At 41.0% G+C, this 23,481-nt stretch overlaps 1 protein-coding gene across 4 annotated transcripts in view; it reads left to right on the top strand.

Moving 5' to 3' along the window:
• Positions 1–23,481, top strand: part of Fmr1 (synaptic functional regulator FMR1) — a 497,688-nt gene that overhangs the window by 162,658 nt on the left and 311,549 nt on the right. For all 4 annotated transcript variants that reach the window (XM_070085321.1, XM_070085322.1, XM_070085323.1 and 1 more), the window contains one exon: positions 2,493–2,605. In XM_070085321.1, the coding sequence (XP_069941422.1) occupies positions 2,493–2,605 (113 nt within the window). The remainder of the gene's footprint in view (positions 1–2,492; positions 2,606–23,481) is intronic.

Here is a 23,481-nt window from a genome sequence, read left to right as displayed (position 1 = left end):
GCAGGAGCCAGAGTCCTGCACACTCAGCGCAGGAGCCAGAGTCCTGCACACTCAGCGCAGGAGCCAGAGTCCTGCACACTCAGCGCAGGAGCCAGAGTCCTGCACACTCAGCGCAGGAGCCAGAGTCCTGCACACTCAGCGCAGGAGCCAGAGTCCTGCACACTCAGCGCAGGAGCCAGAGTCCTGCACACTCAGCGCAGGAGCCAGAGTCCTGCACACTCAGCGCAGGAGCCAGAGTCCTGCACACTCAGCGCAGGAGCCAGAGTCCTGCACACTCAGCGCAGGAGCCAGAGTCCTGCACACTCAGCGCAGGAGCCAGAGTCCTGCACACTCAGCGCAGGAGCCAGAGTCCTGCACACTCAGCGCAGGAGCCAGAGTCCTGCACACTCAGCTCAGGAGCCAGAGTCCTGCACACTCAGCGCAGGAGCCAGAGTCCTGCACACTCAGCGCAGGAGCCAGAGTCCTGCACACTCAGCGCAGGAGCCAGAGTCCTGCACACTCAGCGCAGGAGCCAGAGTCCTGCACACTCAGCGCAGGAGCCAGAGTCCTGCACACTCAACGCAGGAGCCAGTCGTCCACATGAGCACATTTCAATTAAATTTTTAATTTCTAATAGTGGCATACCATTATCATTAACTCTGTCCAGACCACCAAAAGTAAAATGATTTTTTTCCTTCTGAAATAGTTGAAACTCTTTCTGAATGTAATAACACCAAAAGTACAAAATGTGATAGAAAACTCATGGAATTATTCAGCTACAAAGTTAGCGGTCCGGGTGCAGTTTGTGCATTATTTGTTTCGGTGACTTTGAGACCTATTTTGTCAATTTTATTTTTCCATCTGACCAAATTCTTAGCTGTTTCATTAATATGCCCTTTGGTCTATTGACTGAGCACAAGGAACCATCCATTCAACTAATACAACTGCTCAGTAAAGTGCACAAAAGTTGGTAACTTGGCCAGATTTATACAAAGTTAAAAAAATAATTATTTATAAACTTTTCAAGATAAACAATGTAGACATTCCTGGCACTATAATAACATTCCTCATTGCTCATTTTGTTTGTTAAACATTAGCTAAGAAATGTAGAATTTGCAGTCTTTGCAAACCCCTATGTTTTACATTTTTGTATAGGGGTATTCCATTCTCAGACTATTTTGCAGTAATCTCTAGATACCTTTGCACCCATTGGCAACAGCGGTGGTCTGAGTTTATTTTTTTTTTTTAACGAGCCGGCCATATCCCACCAAGGCATTGTGACCTAAAAAGAAAAATGAAAGTTTCTCTTCAAATTTAGTAATGTATTCAGAAGGGGTTACTAGCCCCTTTCTCCTGGCATTTTAGGTGCCTCTTAAAACACACATGGCTTATGGAGAAAGAATTCTGTTACACTTTCCCATGGAAAGGTCTGAGTTGATTACTATATTCTATTAAACCTGGTTTGGGTTTCTGGTCTTCTTATCATTGCTTTTGTGTTTGGGAGACTACGGTCTCCCACCTTCATATCGGACATGCACGTCTCACCCATGAGTATCTCATAGAAAAGCACCCAGTGCCACTCTATGAGAATTGTCAAGTTTTGCTGTCAGTTTGCCATGTATTATTAGACAGCTTCACCTCAGATGCAGACTCCCTTGATTTTATTACACCAACTGTGATTATACTTTATTTAGCACTCCCCACTACCCTTACTGACCCTGCCTCTTGCATCCCTTTAACTCTCGCTGGTCTCTGATCTAGCATATTGCATCTTGGGCACATCCTTCCCTGCAGTGCTGTATGACCCTTTTGGGTTTAGCACTTAAGTTTTGATTGTAGTAATAATAATATGTTTTACATGCCATTGACTAGGAACTCCTCTATTACTTCATGCAAGGAGACCTGCACTATCATTTTTTTTTTTTGAGAAACCGATATAATATTTAAGATGGAATTTCAGTTGTGGCAAACTGCCCACAGCCTCAACAGGTCCACGATAGAAACTAGATTGTAACTATAATTTACCTGGGTAGGTTAAAAATGAGAATTGTTGTAATGATTTTTATACAGTACTTGATCTCATTGATAATGTAGGCTTTTTATGAAGGTACTGAAAGCCTCCTAGTACTGTGTAGTATTTTCTTTATTTGTTTATCACTTCTGAAGTGTACTTATCTGGACTAGTGAAACATTTAAGTACCTCTCCAATATTTTATTTTGAAATTATACTTCATCTGTGCAAAGCTGTTGTAAACGGTGTAATGTTAATGTTTTAAACTTAAATGAAGTTGGCAGTCAAATTTGAATACAGTCAACTGTATGATGATACAAATAGATATTATCAGTAATCGAGTCTCTTTTCCTTGCTGACTATCTATGTATAGTGTCTTCAGAGAAGTCTCCTCCTTCTCTTCCTTCACAGTGTGCTTTATATTCATTATAGGTTATCCAACACTTTGAGATACAGAGTAATAAACTTAATGTATTTAATCCTTATTTGCTTTTATTTGCAGGAGGTTGAACAACTAAGACAAGAAAAACTTGAAATTGATCAGAAATTAAGAAATATGCATACTACAAACAGCTTAGGAAATAATCAGGGTTATCCCATCAGGAGAAATGACCGGTGAGTGCTGCTGTTGACTTTCCTGATTATTTTCCTGATTATTTGCATGTTAGGTATATTAAAACATTTTAAATTATTCATCATATGTATTAAAATTTTAAAAAAAAATCAAAAGTTTACTAATCATTGCTTGGAATTTTTTTGGTTAGTCTGACTTTAGACTAATCAAAAAGTTGCTTCTTGGTTTTACTGTACTTTGAGAGATTGTTGAAAAGATGTGCTTGTCAGTATGCAAAAGCGAGAAAGATTGGGGGCAGGGGGAAAAAAGTATATGCACATAAGATGACAAGTAAATTGTGCTGCTTCTACTAACATCCAGTATACACTACACTTACACTGTTGTGAATGTATATGTATACACATTTGTGTTTTCTTCTAAAGATACCCAACTGTTGTACATGTGTTTTATTCATATACTTGTTGATTTGAACTATGGTATCTGTGCACCTCTGGCAAGACCGAGAGAGAGTGAATGATGGTGAAAGTTTTTCTTCTTTTTCTGGTCATCTTCTTCAGTGGGAGGTGGCCAGTGTGTTAAAAAAAAAAAAAAAAGTTCCTTGAATTTGGTATACCAAGAACTATCAGACATATACTAGGAATCAAACAGAGGAACCCTAAATCCCCACCAGTGCCTAGAAGCATACAAGGTATGTATGAAGCATGTACCATTGAAGAAACCCAGAAGATCAGATATAGAGAGAAAGCATAGGAGATGGTACAAAAGAAGAAAATGGGTTACCGAATTGCTTAAAAAAAAACAAATATGCTGCAACAGAGGAAAGATAGTCTTAGCCGAGAGATCACTGAATTAAAGCAAAAACTTAGGATGTCATACCTAACAGAAGAAGTACAAAGAGAACAAAGGGCCATACAGGATATTGCATGAAACCCAAAATACACCTACCATCCGACTTACGACCGAGTTCGGTTCCGAGAAACCGGTCGTAAGTCGAAATGGTCGTAAGTCGAACTTTACTACTGCATATCAACAAAACATTTTTGTAAAGACTTTATTTTATTGTTTTATTTTGGTATTTCATGTTTTACTTTATTTTTTATGTTGTTAGTATTGTATTTTACACTGTAAGGTTTAGGATAAACACTGTGTACAACACAAATAGTTGTTTATTTCCCAGAAATTTGGCATAAAAAACACGGCCGTAAGTCGAGTGGTCGTAAGTCGAGCAGGTCGTAAGTCGGATGGTAGGTGTATTTCTGTTCCTTTACAAAATCCAAGCTAAGAACTACCTGTAGAATTGGACCATTATTGAGAGGAGATATACAGATGATGAACAGGAAATGAGTGAAATCCTAAAATAACAGTACAAGTCGGTGTTCAGCAACCCACTAAATGACAGCAAGGTAGAAAATACAGAAACATTTTTCACTCCACCAGAAGACTGCACAGACCAACTAACTGACATTAGTGTAAATCCCATAGATTTCGAAAAAGAAATGGATAACGTGCCTATTCACTCAGCACCTGGACCAGATTCGTGGAATGCCCTGTTTACAAAGAAGTGCAAAGTACCACTAGCACAGTCCTCATTATTCTTTGGAGAAAGAGTTTAGATCTAGGTGAAATGCCGGAGACCTTAAAGAGTGTAGACATAGCTCCTTCGCATAAGGAAGGTAGTAGAGCACTTGCTAAAAATTTCAGACCAGTAGCCCTAACTTCCCACATCATAAAAATCTTTGAAAGAGTGATGAGACGGCAGATTACAAATTTCATGGACTAGCACAACCAGCATAACCTGAACCAGTATGGTTTTAGAGAAGGACAATCATGCCTGTCACAGCTGCTGAACCATTATAACAGAATTATGGAGGCATTGGAAGACAACCAAAACGCAGATGTGATTTATACAGATTCTGCAGAGGCGTTTGATAAATGCAATCATGAAGTGATATGGCACAAAGTGAGGACCATGGGCATTACGGGGAAGGTAGGCAGATGGATTTTCGGGTTCCTAACACCCAGAACACAAAAAGTAGTAGTAAACAGAGCAAATCCTTGCATCAACAAGGTAAAAAGCTTAGTGCCCCAAGGCACTGTCCTGGCACCTCTGCTGTTTCTCATCCTCATAGCAGATATAGATAAAAACACCCGTATTATCATTTGCAGATGACACTAAAATAAGCATGAAATTCACTACAATAGAGGACACTGAAAAATTACAGGAAGACATAAGCAAGGTTTTCCAGTGGGCAGTGGAGAACAACATGATAACAAAAAAAGGCACAATACCGTGACTGGAATGATACACAAATGACCCGCACATAAGAGAGAAGCTTACAACGACGCTTCGGTCCGACTTGGACCACTTACAAAGTCACAAAGTGTGACTTTGTAAATGGTCCAAGTCGGACCGAAATGTCGTCATAAGCTTCTCTCTTTTATGTGCGGGTTATTTGTGCAACAACGTGATGTTCAGTGGTGATAAGTTCCAGCTGTTTACATGTGGAATGAATGAAGAACTCAAAAGGAACACTATATACAAAACTCAAGAGGGTCACCAAATAGAATGAAAAGAACACGTAAAAGACCTGGAAATAAATATGTCAGCTGACCTTTCTTTTAAAGACCATAATGAAGCGAAGATCACAACAGCCAGGAAGATGACAGGGTGGGTGTTGAGAACTTTCAAAGCAAGGGAGATAATGCCAACTGTGACACACTTCAAATCTCTAGTGTTCCCTCGTTTAGAATATTGCTTAGTGCTGACGGCCCCATTCAAAACATGAGAAATATCAGAGCTGGAACAAATAGAGATGGTTTATAGCTCACCTTGAGACAGTAAAGCACCTAAATTACTGGGAACGCCTTCAAGTCTTGAGCATGTACTCATTGTAGTGGAGGAGAGAAAGATACACGATAATACAGCTTCTCCTCACTTAACGACGGAGTTCTGTTCCTAAGACCACATTGGTAAAAGAGTTCGTTGTTAAGTGAGGAGCATACTATAATGTTAGTGGTTTGTGTCAACCATCTTTGATATTGTCTTAATGTCACCTTTGCACCATTTATAACATTTCTGGTATAGTTTTAAATGTTTATACCGTAGCGTACTGTATATTGTAATGAACAAAATAGAGGAAATCAGCTCTAATATACATTATTTAGGTATGCCTACTGTCAGAGAGCCTGTCGTAAGTCCGAGTCTTCAGTAAACGAGTATGTCACTATATGAGGAGAGACTGTATATACCTGGGAAGTACTTGAGGGCCTGGTCCCAAATCTGCACACTGCCATAGCAACATACTGGAGTGAGAGATATGGGAAGTGCAAAATAAACCCAGTGAGGAGCAAGGGTGCATTGGGGACAATAAAGGACCACTGTGTCAACATTCCGGGTTCCAGACTATTCAACATCTTACCAGAAGATATCAGAAAAGCAGCTGGAACAAGTGTAGAAGCTTTCAAGTGGAAACTGGACAAGTATCTTCACCAGGTGCCAGATCAACTAGGCTGTGATGAATATGTGGGGCAGCGGGCCTCCAGCAACAACAGCCTGGTTGACCAGGCAAGCACCAGATGAGCCTGACCCATGGCCGAGCTCCGAGAGTAGCAAAACACATGAAAATCTTCATAGGTATATCTAAGGTATAAAGGTAGGCTTGTGGATGTGCATGTTGTTAGAACAGCGATAGATCGGTCACAATATTTATTGGTAGCTAGAGTAAGAGGAAGATAGAATACAAGGAGAATGGTATCAGAGGGTAATAAAGCAGAGAAAGTGAATATACGTACTGAGGAGGAGACAGTTTGGGGAAGATAAAAGCAACTACTTATAGTTGCTTAAAGGAGGTTTTGTATGCGAGGGGCTTGGACTACCAGCAGGCATGCGTGAGCGCATTAGATAGGAGCGAATGGAGACAAATGGTTTTTAGAGCTTGATGTGCTGTTGGGGTGTGAACAAGGTAATGTTTAAGAAGGGATTCAGGGAAACTGGCAAGCCAGACTTGAGTCCTGGAGATGGAAAGTACAGTGCCTGCACTCTGAAGGAGGGGTATTAGTGTTGCAGTTTTATAACTGTAGTGTAGGCACTCCTCTGGCAAGACAGTAATGGAGTGAATGTTGATGAAAGTTTTAATTTTTCTGGCCACCCTATTTCAGTGGGAGGCTGCTGATGTGTTAGTAAAAAAAAAAATAACTATTTATAGGGTATGGGCTGTATAGACCAAGTATTTAGAGTGAAACGTATAGTATTTAGATAAAGGTAAAGAGGTTTGCGTTGCATTTATGGATTTTGAAAAGATGTATGATGGTAGATAGGAGGGCAGTGTGGCAGATGTTGCAAATGTATGGAATAGGAGGTAGGTTACTGAAAGCAGTGAAAGAGTTTTTATGAGGATACTGAGGCTCAGGTGAGAGAGATCATTTCCCCAGTAAAAGTAGGCCTCAGACAGGGATGTGATGTTACCATGGTTGTTCAATACATTTATAGATGGGGTTGTAAGAAAAGTGAATGCTCGGGTGGTGGCAAAGAAGTGTGGGATTAAAAGTGGCGCACTGAGGAGTCTTGGAAGACAAAGAACTTTGTACATGGAAACAAAGAGGGGAATGTTTGACAGTATAGTTATACCAATGGTCTTATATGGGTGTGAAGCATGGGTGGTGAATGTTGCAACAAGGAGAAGGCTGGAGGCAGTGGAGATATCGTGTCTGAGGGCAATGTGTGGTGTGGTAAGAAACATGATAGAATTTGAGAAAGAACTTGTAGCAAAATACGAAAGTGGCATACGTGTGGCCGAGCTCGCCAGGATGTATGGGATATGGAAGAATTGCTGGAGGACCACAGGGAAGAGGTAACCACTGAAGAGCTGCAAGACCTTAAACTGGAACAGCAACAGATTGCAGCTGAGGAAATTGCTTCAGAGGAGGAGGAAGAGAGAGGGGAGGATGTGCCTTCTTCAGTGATTAAGGACGTGGGCACAGTGGAGTGAGTTGCAAAGTTTTCGGAGAATTATCACCCTAGCAAAGCTTTTGCAAGCTGTGTCTGCAACATGTTCAATGACAATGTCTTGTCCCATTTTAGGCAAATCTTAATGAGATGCCAGAAACAGGCCTGTCTGGACAGATTTTTTGTGTGACATGGGTGAAGTGACTCTCAAGCTGGTCCTAATGCCAGTAAAATACAAAGAAGGGAAGTAACCCCGGATAGGGCTTTGATAACTGAAGTCCTCATGGAGGGGGATTCCCCTTCCAAACAATAACTTCGACTCCCTCTCCTCTACTCGCCTCCTTCCATACGTCAAGAAGAGTCTTCAGTAAAGGTATTTAATGTTCATTTATCATTAAAATTAGTCATTTATATTTATTTCTCGTTGTTTTCTTTATGTTTAACTATAGTTATTCTCTCTAAAATATTTTTTTTTTTTATTATTAACACATCTGCCGATTCACACCAAGGCAGGGTGGCTCAAAAAAGAAAAACTTTCACTATCATTCACTCCATCACCATCTTGCCAGAGGGGTGCTTTACACTACAGTTTATAGTACTGCATCATTAACACCCCTCCTTCAGAGTGCAGACACTGTACTTCCTATCTCTAGGACTCGAGTCCAGCCTGCCAGTTTTTCTGAATCCCTTCATAAATGTTACCTTGCTCTCACACCAACATCACATCAAGTATTAAAAATCATTTGTCTCCATTCACTCCTATCAAATACGCTCAGGCATGCTTGTGGAAGTCCAAGCCCCTCACACACAAAACCTTCTTTACCCCCTCCCTCCAACCTTTCCTAGGCTGACCCCTACCCCGCCTTCCCTCCACTACAGATTTATACACTCTCGAAGTCATTCTGCTTCGTTCCATTCTCTCTGCATGTCCGAACCACCTCAACAACCCTTCCTCAGCCCTCTGGACAACAGTTTTGACAATACCACACTACCTCCTAACTACCAAACTATGAATTCTCTGCATTATATTCACATCACACATTGCCCTCTCATACATTCCCCTCTTTGCTTCCAAGGACAAAGTTCTTTGTCTCCACAGATTCCTAAGTGCACCATTCACCTTTTTCCCCTCGTCAATTCTATGATTCACCTCATCTTTCATAGACCCATCTGCAGACACGCCCACTCCAATTTTTTTTTTTTTTTTTTTTAACAAGTTGGCCGTCTCCCACCGAGGCAGGGTGACCCAAAAAGAAAATACTTTCTTCATCATTCAACACTTTCAACTCACTCACACATAATCACTGTTTTTGCAGAGGTGCTCAGAATACAACAATTTAGAAGTTTTTTATTATTATCATTATCACACTGGCCGATTCCCACCAAGGCAGGGTGGACCGAAAAAGAAAAACTTTCACCATCATTCACTCCATCACTGTCTTGCCAGAAGGGTGCTTTACACTACAGTTTTTAAACTGCAACATTAACACCCCTACTTCAGAGTGCAGGCACTGTACTTCCCATCTCCAGGACTCAAGTCCGGCCTGCCGGTTTCCCTGAACCCCTTCATAAATGTTACTTTGCTCACACTCCAACAGCACGTCAAGTATTAAAAACCATTTGTCTCCATTCACTCCTATCAAGCACACTCACACATGCCTGCTGGAAGTCCAAGCCCCTCGCACTCAAAACCTCCTTTACACCCTCCCTCCAACCTTTCCTAGGCCGACCCCTACCCCGCCTTCCTTCCACTACAGACTGATACACTCTTGAAGTCACTCTGTTTCGCTCCATTCTCTCTACATGTCCGAACCACCTCAACAACCCTTCCTCACCCCTCTGGACAAAAGTTTTTGTAATCCCGCACCTCCTCCTAACTTCCAAACTACGAATTCTCTGCATTATATTCACACCACATATTGCTCTCAGACATGACATCTCCACTGCCTCCAGCCTACTCCTCGCTGCAACATTCATCACCCATGCTTCACACCCATATAAGAGCGTTGGCAAAACTATACTCTCATACATTCCCCTCTTTGCCTCCAAGGACAAAGTTCTTTGTCTCCACAGACTCCTAAGTGCACCACTCACCCTTTTCCTCTCATCAATTCTATGATTCACCTCATCTTTCATAGACCCATCCGCTGACACGTCCACTCCCAAATATCTGAACACATTCACCTCCTCCATACTCTCTCCCTCCAATCTGATATCCAATCTTTCATCACCTAATCTTTTTGTTATCCTCATAACCTTACTCTTTCCTGTATTCACTTTTAATTTTCTTCTTTTGCACACCCTACCAAATTCATCCACCAATCTCTGCAACTTCTCTTCAGAATCTCCCAAGAGCACAGTGTCATCAGCAAAGAGCAACTGTGACAACTCCCACTTTATGTGTGATTCTTTATCTTTTAACTCCACGCCTCTTGCCAAGACCTTCGCATTTACTTCTCTTACAACCCCATCTATAAATATATTAAACAACCACGGTGACATCACACATCCTTGTCTAAGGCCTACTTTTACTGGGAAATAATTTCCCTCTTTCCTACATACTCTAACTTGAGCCTCACTATCCTCGTAAAAACTCTTCACTGCTTTCAGTAACCTACCTCCTACACCATACACCTGCAACATCTGCCACATTGCCCCCCTATCCACCCTGTCATATGCCTTTTCCAAATCCATAAATGCCACAAAGACCTCTTTAGCCTTATCTAAATACTGTTCACTTATATGTTTCACTGTAAACACCTGGTCCACACACCCCCTACCTTTCCTAAAGCCTCCTTGTTCATCTGGTATCCTATTCTCTGTCTTACTCTTAATTCTTTCAATAATAACTCTACCATACACTTTACCAGGTATACTCAACAGACTTATCCCCCTATAATTTTTGCACTCTCTTTTGTCCCCTTTGCCTTTATACAAAGGAACTATTCATGCTCTCTGCCAATCCTTAGGTACCTTACCCTCTTCTATACATTTATTAAATAATTGCACCAACCACTCCAAAACTATATCCCCACCTGCTTTTAACATTTCTATCTTTATCCCATCAATCCCGGCTGCCGTACCCCCTTTCATTTTACCTACTGCCTCACGAACTTCCCCCACACTCACAACTGGCTCTTCCTCACTCCTACAAGATGTTATTCTTCCTTGCCCTATACACGAAATCACAGCTTCCCTATCTTCATCAACATTTAACAATTCCTCAAAATATTCCCTCCATCTTCCCAATACCTCTAACTCTCCATTTAATAACTCTCCTCTCCTATTTTTAACTGACAAATCCATTTGTTCTCTAGGCTTCCTTAACTTGTTAATCTCACTCCAAAACTTTTTCTTATTTTCAACAAAATTTGTTGATAACATCTCACCCACTCTCTCATTTGCTCTCTTTTTACATTGCTTCACCACTCTCTTTTTCTCCATATACTCTTCCCTCCTTGCATCGCTTCTACTTTGTAAAAACTTCTCATATGCTAACTTTTTCTCCCTTACTACTCTCTTTACATCATCATTCCACCAATCGCTCCTCTTCCGTCCCGCACCCACTTTCCTGTAACCACAAACTTCTGCTGAACACACTAACACTACATTTTTAAACCTACCCCATACCTCTTTGACCCCATTGCCTATGCTCTCATTAGCCCATCTATCCTCCAATAGCTGTTTATATCTTACCCTAACTGCCTCCTCTTTTAGTTTGTAAACCTTCACCCCTCTCTTCCCTGATGCTTCTATTCTCCTTGTATCCCATCTACCTTTTACTCTCAGTGTAGCTACAACTAGAAAGTGATCTGATATATCTGTGGCCCCTATATAAACATGTACATCCTGAAGTCTACTCAACAGTCTTTTATCTACCAATACATAATCCAGCAAACTACTGTCATTTTGCCCTACATCATATCTTGTATACTTTTTCTTAAAATATGTATTACCTATAACTAAACCCCTTTCTATACAAAGTTCAATCAAAGGGCTCCCATTATCATTTACACCTGGCACCCCAAACTTACCTACCACACCCTCTCTAAAAGTTTCCCCTACTTTAGCATTCAGATCCCCTACCACAATTACTCTCTCACTTGGTTCAAAGGCTCCTATACATTCACTTAACATCTCCCAAAATCTCTCTCTCTCCTCTACATTCCTCTCTTCTCCATGTGCATTCACACTTATTATGACCCACATTTTGCATCCAACCTTTACTTTAATCCACATAATTCTTGAATTTACACATTCATATTCTCTTTTCTCCTTTCATAACTGATCCTTCAACATTACTGCTACCCCTTTCTTTGCTCTAACTCTCTCAGATACTCCAGATTTAATCCCATTTATTTTCCCCCACCGAAACTCCCCTACCCCCTTCAGCTTTGTTTCGCTTAGGGCCAGGACATCCAACTTCTTTTCATTCATAACATCAGCATTCATCTGTTTCTTGTCATCCGCACTACATCCACGCACATTCAAGCATCCCAGTTTTAAAGTTTTTCTTCTTCTCTTTTTTAGTAAATGTCTACAGGAGAAGGGGTTACTAGCCCATTGCTCCCGGCATTTTAGTCGCCTCATACGACACGCTTGGCTTACGGAGGAAAGATTCTTTTTCACTTCCCCATGGACAATAGAAGAAATAAAGAAGAACAAGAGCTATGTAGAAAAAGGAGAAAAACCTAGATGTATATATATATGCATGTGCGTGTCTGTGAAGTGTGACCAAAGTGTAAGTAGGAGTAGCAAGATATCCCTGTATAAAGATACACAACATATCCCTCCAAACATCCAATATCTTAAACCCCTCCTTTAAAGTGCAGGCATTGCACATGTACTTCCCATTTCCAGGACTCGAGTCTGGCTATATAAAATAACCCTGCTCACACTCCAACAGCTCGTCAGGTCCCAAATACCATTCGTCTCCATTTACTCCTATCTAACACGCTCACACACGCTTGCTGGAAGTCCAAGCCCCTCGCCCACATATCTGAATATATTCACCTCCTCCATACTCTCTCCCTCCAATTTGATATCCAATCTTTCATCACCTAATCTGTTTGTTATCCTCATAACCTTACTCTTTCCTATATTCACTTTTAATTTTCTTTTACATTTTTTTTTTTTTCAACAAGTCGGCCGTCTCCCACCGAGGCAGGGTGACCCAAAAAAGAAAGAAAATCCCCAAAAAGAAAATACTTTCATCGTCATTCAACACTTTCACCACACTCACACATTATCACTGTTTTTGCAGAGGTGCTCAGAATACAACAGTTTAGAAGCATATACATATAAAGATACACAACATATCCCTCCAAACTGCCAATATCTGAAACCCCTCCTTTAAAGTGCAGGCATTGTACTTCCCATTTCCAGGACTCAAGTCCGACTATATGAAAATAACTGGTTTCCCTGAATTCCTTCACTAAATATTACCCTGCTCACACTCCAACAGATCGTCAGGTCCCAAGTATCATTCGACTCCATTCACTCCTATCAAACACGCTCACCTACGCTTGCTGGAAGTCCAAGCCCCTCACCCACAAAACCTCCTTTACCCCCTCTCTCCAACCCTTTCAAGGACGACCCCTACCCCTCCTTCCTTCCCTTATAGATTTATATACTTTCCATGTCATTCTACTTTGATCCATTCTTTCTAAATGACCAAACCACCTCAACAACCCCTCTTCTGCCCTCTGACTAATGCTTTTATTAACTCCACACCTTCTAATTTCCACACTCCGAATTTTCTGCATAATATTTACACAACACATTGCCCTTAGACAGGACATCTCCACTGCCTCCAACCGCCTCCTTGCTGCTGCATTTACCACCCAAGCTTCACACCCATATAAGAGTGTTGGTACTACTATACTTTCATACATTCCCTTCTTTGCCTCCATAGATAACGTTTTTTGACTCCACATATACCTCAACGCACCACTCACCTTTTTTCCCTCATCAAGATTAACCTCATCCTTCATACCGACACGTCAACTCCCAAGTATCTGAAAACATTCACTTCTTCCATACTACTCCTCCCCAATTTGATATCCAATTTTTCTTTATCTAAATCATTTGATACCCTCATCACCTTACTCTTTTCTATGTTCACTTTCAACTTTCTACCTTTACACACATTCCCAAACTCATCCACTAACCTTTGCAATTTTTCTTTAGAATCTCCCATAAGCACAGTATCATCAGCAAAAAGTAACTGTGTTAATTCCGATTTTGAATTTGATTCCCCATAATTTAATTCCACCCCTCTCCCGAACACCCTAGCATTTACTTCTTTTACAACCCCATCTGTAAATATATTAAACAACCATGGTGACATTACACATCCCTGTCTAAGACCTACTTTTACTGGGAAGTACTCTCCCTCTCTTCTACACACCGTAACCTGAGCCTCACTATTCTCATAAAAACTCTTTACAGCCTTTAGTAACTTACCACCTATTCCATATACTTGCAACATCTGCCACATTGCTCCTCTATCCACTCTATCATATGTCTTTTCTAAATCCATAAATGCAATAAAAACTTCCCTACCTTTATCTAAATACTGTTCACATATATGCTTCAATGTAAACACTTGTTCTACACATCCCCTACCCACTCTGAAGCCTCCCTGCTCATCCGCAATCCTACATTCTGTCTTACCTCTAATTCTTTCAATTATAACCCTACCGTATACTTTTCCTGGTATACTCGGTAAACTTATTCCTCTATAATTTTTACAATCTCTTTTGTCCCCTTTCCCTTTATATAAAGGGACTATACAGGTCTCCCTCAACATTCACGTTTTCAGCTTTCGCGGGCTTCACACATTCGCGAATTCCCAACCGCCAAATTCCCAGCCACCAAATTCCCAGCCGCCAAATCATATTCAAGTTTCCCGCCACCTGCGAGTCCCTACTGCCCTCCCTCCGACCCCCGCAACTGGCAGCCAGCCCTCCCACCACTCAGTGTGGTGAGTGTTTTGTTTGTTCATTATTTGCTATTAAACTACAGTATAAATAATGTAAACACATTCATGACTGCATATTGGAATGGCTATTTGAACAGGTATTGGACGGTGACATCATGTGTTTTCTCTTGAACACAGCAAAGAATCAAACATTTCTGCTACTGCTAATAATAACAATAGTAATAATAATAATAATAATAATAATAATAATAATAATAATAATACGATATAATTGAAGAAGGAAATTGTACAAAAATATGAGGGAGTGGTTGACACATCGTCAGTGTGGCTTTGTTTATGCTGGAGTGAACATTAGTCTCCCTGCTCTTCCAAACATTTCACAATAATTCAGCAGTTGAGGCAGTGGTAGAGGCAGTGGTAGAGGCAGTGGTAGAGGCAGTGGTAGAGGCAGTGGTAGAGGCAGTGGTAGAGGCAGTGGTAGAGGCAGTGGTAGAGGCAGTGGTAGAGGCAGTGGTAGAGGCAGTGGTAGAGGCAGTGGTAGAGGCAGTGGTAGAGGCAGTGGTAGAGGCAGTGCTAGAGGCAGTGGTAGAGGCAGTGATATTTACTAACATATATGTTATAAATAATAATAGTACATTATGAATAACTATTATTATTATTATAAATGTTATTAATATTAACATGTACTATTATTATTTATAACATACGTATATGTTAGTAAATACCACTGCCTCACCCACTGCCTCTATCACTGCCTCTATCACTGCCTCTACCACTGCCTCTATCACTGTCTCTATCACTGCCTCTATCACTGCCTCTATCACTGCCTCTACCACTGTCTCTATCACTGCCTCTATCACTGCCTCTATCACTGCCTCTATCACTGCCTCTATCACTGCCTCTATCACTGTCTCTATCACTGTCTCTATCACTGTCTCTATCACTGTCTCTATCACTGTCTCTATCACTGCCTCTACCACTGCCTCTACCACTGCCTCTACCACTGCCTCTACCACTGCTTCTACCACTGCCTCTACCACTGCCTCTACCACTGCCTCTACCACTGCCTCAACCGCTGAATTATTGTGAAATGTTTGGAAGAGCAGGGAGACTAATGTTCACTCCAGCATAAACAAAGCCACACTGACGATGTGTCAACCACTCCCTCGTATTTTTGTACAATTTCCTTCTTCAATTATATCGTATTATTATTATTATTATTATTATTATTATTATTATTATTATTATTATTACTATTATTATTACTATTATTATTACTATTATTATTACTATTATTATTACTATTATTATTATTAGCAGTAGCAGAAATGTGTGATTCTTTGCTGTGTTCAAGAGTAAACACATGATGTCACCGTCCAATACCTGTTCAAATAGCCATTCCAATATGCAGTCATGAATGTGTTTACATTATTTATACTGTAGTTTAATAGCAAATAATGAAAAAACAAAACACTCACCACACTGAGTGGTGGGAGGGCTGGCTGCCAGTTGCGGGGGTCGGAGGGAGGGTAGAAGGGACTGGCATTGGTTGAGGAAGTGGTGGAGGCAGTGGTGGAGTCTGTGGTATTTAATAACTTTTTTTTTTTTTTTTCAACAAGTCGGCCGTCTCCCACCGAGGCAGGGTGACCCAAAAAAGAAAGAAAATCCCCAAAAAGAAAATACTTTCATCATCATTCAACACTTTCACCACACTCGCACATTATCACTGTTTTTGCAGAGGTGCTCAGAATACAACAGTCTAGAAGCATACACATATAAAGATACACAACATATCCCTCCAAACTGCCAATATCCCAAACCCCTCCTTTAAAGTGCAGGCATTGTACTTCCCATTTCCAGGACTCAAGTCCGACTATATGAAAATAACCGGTTTCCCTGAATCCCTTCACTAAATATTACCCTGCTCACACTCCAACAGATCGTCAGGTCCCAAGTACCATTCGTCTCCATTCACTCCTATCTAACACGCTCACGCACGCTTGCTGGAAGTCCAAGCCCCTTACCCACAAAACCTCCTTTACCCCCTCTCTCCAACCCTTTCGAGGACGACCCCTACCCCGCCTTCCTTCCCCTATAGATTTATATGCTTTCCATGTCATTCTACTTTGATCCATTCTCTCTAAATGACCAAACCACCTCAACAACCCCTCCTCTGCCCTCTGACTAATACTTTTATTAACTCCACACCTTCTCCTAATTTCCACACTCCGAATTTTCTGCATAATATTTACACCACACATTGCCCTTAAACAGGACATCTCCACTGCCTCCAACCGTCTCCTCGCTGCTGCATTTACCACCCAAGCTTCACACCCATATAAGAGTGTTGGTACTACTATACTTTCATACATACCCTTCTTTGCCTCCATAGATAACGTTTTTTGACTCCACATATACCTCAACGCACCACTCACCTTTTTTCCCTCATCAATTCTATGATTAACCTCATCCTTCATAAATCCATCCGCCGACACGTCAACTCCCAAGTATCTGAAAACATTCACTTCTTCCATACATGTTATTAAAGCATAACATGTATATATTTAGTACAACTTACGACGTTTTCATGTATTTTATGATTGTTCATGGTTCAACAAGTTAAGCAGTATTGTATTATATTTCCCTACAATATTTTGGGGCACCAAACATTCACGGTTTTTCAACATTCGCGAGGATCTTGATCCCCTAACCCTCGCGAATGTTGAGGGACACCTGTACATGCTCTCCACCAATCCCTAGGTACCTTCCCCTCTTTCATACATTTATTAAACAAAAGTACCAACCACTCCAACACTATATATCCCCCTGCTTTTAACATTTCTGTCATGATCCCATCAGTTCCAGCTGCTTTACCCCCTTTCATTCTACGTAATGCCTCACGTACCTCCACCACACTTACAATCTTCTCTTCTTCACTCCTAAAAGATGGTATACCTCCCTGACCAGTGCATGAAATTACCGCCTCCCTTTCTTCCTCAACATTTAAAAGTTCCTCAAAATATTCTCGCCATCTACCTAATACCTCCCTCTCCCCATCTACTAACTCCCTTACTCTGTTTTTAACTGACAAATCCATACTTTCCCTAGGCTTCCTTAACTTGTTTAACTCCAAAATTTTTTCTTATTTTCATTAAAATTTCTTGACAGTGCCTCTCCCACTCTATCATCTGCTCTCCTTTTGCACTCTCTCACCACTCTCTTCACCTTTCTTTTACTCTCCTACGAAATTCATCCACCAACCTTTGCAACTTCTCTTCAGAATCTCCAAAGAGCACAGTGTCATCAGCAGAAAGCAACTGTGACAACTCTCACTTTGTGTTCGATTCTTTATCTTTTAACTCCACACCTCTTGCCAAGACCCTTGCATTCACTTCTCTTACAACCCCATCTATAAATATATTGAACAACCACGGTGACATCATACATCCTTGTCTAAGGCCTACTTTTACTGGGAAATAATCTCCCTCTTTCCTTCATACTCTAACCTGAGCCTCACTATCCTCGTAAAAACTCTTCACTGATTTCAGTAACCTACCTCCTATACCATACACCTGCAACATCTGCCACAATGCCTCCCTATTCACCCTGTCATATGCCTTTTACAAATCCATAAATGCCACAAAAACCTCTTTAACCATATCTAAATACTGTTCATCTATATGTTTCACTCTAAACACTTGATCTACACACCCCCTACCTTTCGTAAAGCCTCCTTGTTCATCTGCTATCCTACTCTCCATCTTACTCTTAATTCTTTCAATAATAACTCTTCCATACACTTTACCAGGTATACTCAACAGACTTTTTTTTTTTTTTAACAAACCGGCCGTATCTCACCAAGGCAGGGTGGCCTAAAAAGAAAAACAAAAGTGTCTCTTTTTAAATTTAGTAATTTATTCAGGAGAAGGGGTTACTAGGCCCTTGCTCCCGGCATTTTAGTCTCCTCGTACAACATGCATGACTTACGGAGGAAGAGTTCTGTTCCACTTCCCCACGGAGATAAGAGGAAATAAACAAGAACAAGAACTAGAAAGAAAATAGAAGAAAACCCAGAGGGGTGTGTATATGTATGCTTGTACATGTATGTGTAGTGTGACGTTTTTTCAACATTTGAAAGTATGTAAAAAAACGTAGACCTACCTTTTTTTTTTTTTTTTACATTTGAAAATGTGTAAAAAAAACTTTGATCTACATTTTTTTTTTTGGTATACATGTATTTGAAAATATGTAAAAAACGTAGATCTACTTTTGGAGCACTACGCATGTGAACATAGATCTGTTTGGACAGTTTAAGGGTTAATCCACATAATCCTTGAATTTACACAATTATATTCCGTCTTCTCCTTCCATAACTGATCCTTCAACATTATTGCTACCCCTTCCTTAGCTCTAACTCTCTCAGATACTCCTGACTTAATCCCATTTATTTCTTCCCACCGAAACTCCCCTACCCCCTTCAGCTTTGTTTCACTTAGGGCCAGGACATCCAACTTCTCTTCATTCATAACATCAGCTATCATGTCTTTCCTGTCATCCGCACTACATCCATACACATTCAAGCATCCCAGTTTTATAAAGTTTTTCTTCTATAAAATGTATTTTTTGTTAATATTTTTGGGTGTCTAGAACGGATTAACCCTTAAACTGTTCAAACGTAGATCTACATTCACATGCATAGTGCTCCAAACGTAGATCAACTTTATTTTTTACATAAGCATGTAAAATGAAACGTGTGGAGCGCTACCCAGGTAAACGTAGATCTACATTTGGACAGTTGAAGGGTTAATTGGATTTACATTATTTCTTATGGGAAATATTACTAAGGTTTTCGTCCATTTTGGATTTCGGCTGACTTTCTGGAATGGATTAAGGACGAAAACCGGGGTATTACTATACAAGCAAATTGAGTTATGAGCTCGGTCACAAAACGAATTAAACTCGTAAGTCACGGTACTACTGTACAGTGGACCCCTGGATTACGTAATTAATCCGTTCCAGAGAGAGTAACTTATCCCGAATATGACTTATTCCGAATTAATTTTCCCCATAAATGATGGAAATCCAATTAATCCGTTTCAGACTCCCAAAAGTATTAAAAATATGTTTTCTACATGAAATATACATTTACCTACACAGAAAACAATGATACATGAAGAATAAAACAATAACAACATCACACTTACCTTTATTGAAGACACGGTGATGTATGGAAGATGGGAGGAGGGGAGAGGATGGAGGAGTTTACATTTGTTTGGAAGGGGAATCCCCTTCCATAAAGACTTCAGGTACTAAGTCCTTATCCTTTGTTACTTCCCTTCCTTGTTTTTTATTGCCACTAGGACCAGCTTGAGAGTCACTGGACCTCCAGTCGCTCAAAAAAGTGTTCCAGAGTGGTCTGTTTCTGGCATATGTTAGGAATTGTGTTGGGAGACAGGACAAGATAGTCCTTCAACATGACACTAATATCAGCTCTACTAATATTTCTTCTTTCTTTCAACACACCAGCTGTATCCCACCTTGGCGGGGGTGGCCCAAAAGGAAAAACAAAAGTTTCTCCTTTTACATTTAGTAATATATACAGGAGAAGGGGTTACTAGCCCCTTGCTCCTGGTATTTTAGTCACCTCTTACAACACGCATGACTTACGGAGGAAGAATTCTATTCCACTTCCCCATGGAGGTAAGAGGAAATAAACAAGAACAAGAGCTAGAAAGAAAATAGAAGAAAACTCAGAGAGGTGTGTGTATATATATGCTTGTACATGTATGTGTATTGTGAACTAGGTGTAAGTAGAAGTAGCAAAACGTATCTGAAATCTTGCATGTGTATGAGACAATAAAAAGACACCAGCAATCCTACCATCGTGTAAAACAATTACATACAGGCTTCCGTTTTACACTCGCTTGGCAGGACGGTAGTGCCTCCCTGGGCTGTTGCTGTCTACCAACCTCCTACCTTATTTTTTATTTTTTTTTTATTATCACACTGGCCGATTCCCACCAAGGCAGGGTGGCCTGAAAAAGAAAAACTTTCACCATCATTCACTCCATCACTGTCTTGCCAGAAGGGTGCTTTACACTACAGTTTTTAAACTGCAACATTAACACCCCTCCTTCAGAGTGCAGGCACTGTACTTCCCGTCTCCAGGACTCAAATCCGGCCTGCCGGTTTCCCTGAACCCCTTCATAAATGTTACTTTGCTCACACTCCAACAGCACGTCAAGTATTAAAAACCATTTGTCTCCATTCACTCCTATCAAACACGCTCACGCATGCCTGCTGGAAGTCCAAGCCCCTCGCACACAAAACCACCTTTACCCCCTCCCTCCAACCTTTCCTAGGCCGACCCCTACCCCGCCTTCCTTCCACAACAGACTGATACACTCTTGAAGTCACTCTGTTTCGCTCCATTCTCTCTACATGTCCGAACCACCTACCTACCTACTAATATTTATCTAGCACAGTCCATCTAATTTGACATAAACAATATTAATAGCATAGAAACATATAATTAAAATGAATAAAGTATGGCATTAAGAATGTCACAAGTGGTGGTGTGTTGTCTGTTGTTGGGTGTATAACCCTTGGACTGTCGCAAGCCCCTTTCTGAAACTGTCATTCTATGTCGCAAAATACAGTGGACCCTCGCATACCGTTGGCATCACATAACGTTAAATCCGCATACCGATACATTTTATTGCTAAAATTTTGCCTTGCATACCGCTAAAAAACTCGCTCAACGTTATTCGTCCAAGATGCGTCTAATGTGCGGCCTGAGCCAGCCTCGCATGTTCCGCCGGTGGCATTGTTTACCAGCCAGCCTCCGCAGCAACATCCAAGCATACAATCAGAACATTTCGTATTATTACAGCGTTTTTGGTGATTTCATCTGCAAAGTAAGTGACCATGGGCCCCAAGAAAGCTTCTAGTGCCAACCCTACAGGAATAAGGGTGAGAATTACTATAGAGATGAAGAAAGAGATCATTGCTAAGTATGAAAGTGGAGTACGTGTCTCCGAGCTGGCCAGGTTGTATAGTAAACCCCATTCAACCATTGCTACTATTGTGTCCAAGAAAACAGCAATCAAGGAAGCTGTTCTTGCCAAAGGTGCAACTGTGTTTTCGAAACAGAGATCGCAAGTGATAGAAGATGTTGAGAGAGACTTATTGGTGTGGATAAACGAAAAACAGATAGCAGGAGGTAGCATCTCTCAAGCGATCATAAGTGAAAAGGCTAGGAAGTTGCATCAGGATTTAATTAGAAAAATGCCTGCAACTAGTGATGATGTGAGTGAATTTAAGGCCAGCAAAGGTTGGTTTGAGAGATTTAAGAATCGCAGTGGCATACATAGTGTGATAAGGCATGGTGAGGCTGCCAGTTCAGACCACAAAGCAGCTGAAAAATATGTGCAGGAATTCAAGGAGTACATAGACAGTGAAGGACTGAAACCTGAACAAGTGTTTAATTGTGACGAAACAGGCCTGTTTTGGAAGAAAATGCCAAGCAGGACCTATATTACTCAGGAGGAAAAGGCACTCCCAGGACAAGCCTATGAAAGACAGGCTTACTCTGTTGATGTGTGCCAATGCTAGTGGTGATTGCAAAGTGAAGCCTTTATTAGTGTATCACTCTGAAACTCCCAGAGCATTCAGGCAAAAGAATATCCTCAAGGCGAATTTGTGTGTGCTGTGGAGGGCAAACAGTAAGGCATGGGTCACTAGGGACTTTTTCTATGACTGGTTACACCAAGCATTTGGCCCCAATGTGAAAAATTACCTAACTGAAAAGAAGTTGGACCTTAAGTGCCTCCTGGTGTTAAGACAATGCCCCTGGTCATCCTTCAGACTTGGCAGAGCGACTTTGTGGGGACATGAGCTTCATTAAGGTCAAGTTTTTGCCTCCTAATACCACTCCTCTCCTGCAGCCCGTGGACCAGCAGGTCATTGCAAACTTCAAAAAACTGTACACAAAAGCTCTGTTTGAAAGGTGCTTTGTAGTGACCCAGAAACTCAATTGACTCTAAGAGAGTTTTGGAGAGAGCACTTTAATATCCTCAATTGTGTAAACCTTATAGGTAAGGCTTGGGAGGGAGTGACGAAGAGGATCTTGAACTCTGCTTGGAAGAAACTGTGGCCAGAATGTGTAGACCAAAGGGATTTTGAAGGGTTTCAGGCTAACCCTGAGAGGAGTATGCCAGTTGAGGAATCCATTGTGGCATTGGGAAAGTCCTTGGGGTTGGAGGTTAGTGGGGATGATGTGGAAGAGTAAGTGGAGGAGGACAATGAAGAACTAACCACTGATGAGCTGCTAGATCATCTTCATCAGCATGAGACCACACCTGAGGAAACTGCTTCGGATGAGGGGAGAGAGAAATTGAAGAAGTTGTCTACTTCAAAGATTAAGGAAATCTGTGCAATGTGGCTTAAAGTGCAAACCTTTATGGATGAAAATCACCCTCAGACAGCTGTTGCAAGCCGTCCTGATGACTATTACACTGACAATGTTGCGTACCACTTTAGGAAAGTCATAAAGGAACGAGAGGTACAGACCTCTATGGGCAGATGTGTTGTGTGACAGACGTCCAGTGACTCTGAATCTAGTCCTAGTGGCATTAAAAGAAGAAGAGAAGTAACCCCGGAAAAGGACTTGACACCTCCAGTCCTAATGGAAGGGGATTCCCTTTCTAAACACTAAGACCATCAACACTCTCCCCTCCTCCCATCCCATCAATCATCACCAGATCTTCAATAAAGGCAAGTGTCATGTAACTGTGCATGTCTTCTTCAGTTTGTGTGTATTAAAATTAATATTTCATGTGGTAAAAAAAATTTTTTTTTCATACTTTTGGGTGTCTTGCACGGATTAATTTGATTTTCATTATTTCTTATGGGGAAAAATCATTCACATAAGGATAATTTCACATAACATTGAGCTCTGAGGAACGGATTAATAGCGCTGTGCGAGGGTCCAGTATTCGAAAAAAAAAAAAATTATTTCTTACCAAAAT

The sequence above is a fragment of the Cherax quadricarinatus genome, chromosome 15 (assembly GCF_038502225.1).
Source record: "Cherax quadricarinatus isolate ZL_2023a chromosome 15, ASM3850222v1, whole genome shotgun sequence".
Taxonomy (NCBI): domain Eukaryota; kingdom Metazoa; phylum Arthropoda; class Malacostraca; order Decapoda; family Parastacidae; genus Cherax; species Cherax quadricarinatus.
Note: the sequence above shows the minus strand (reverse complement) of the source record. Positions and strands in the feature narration are given on the sequence as shown.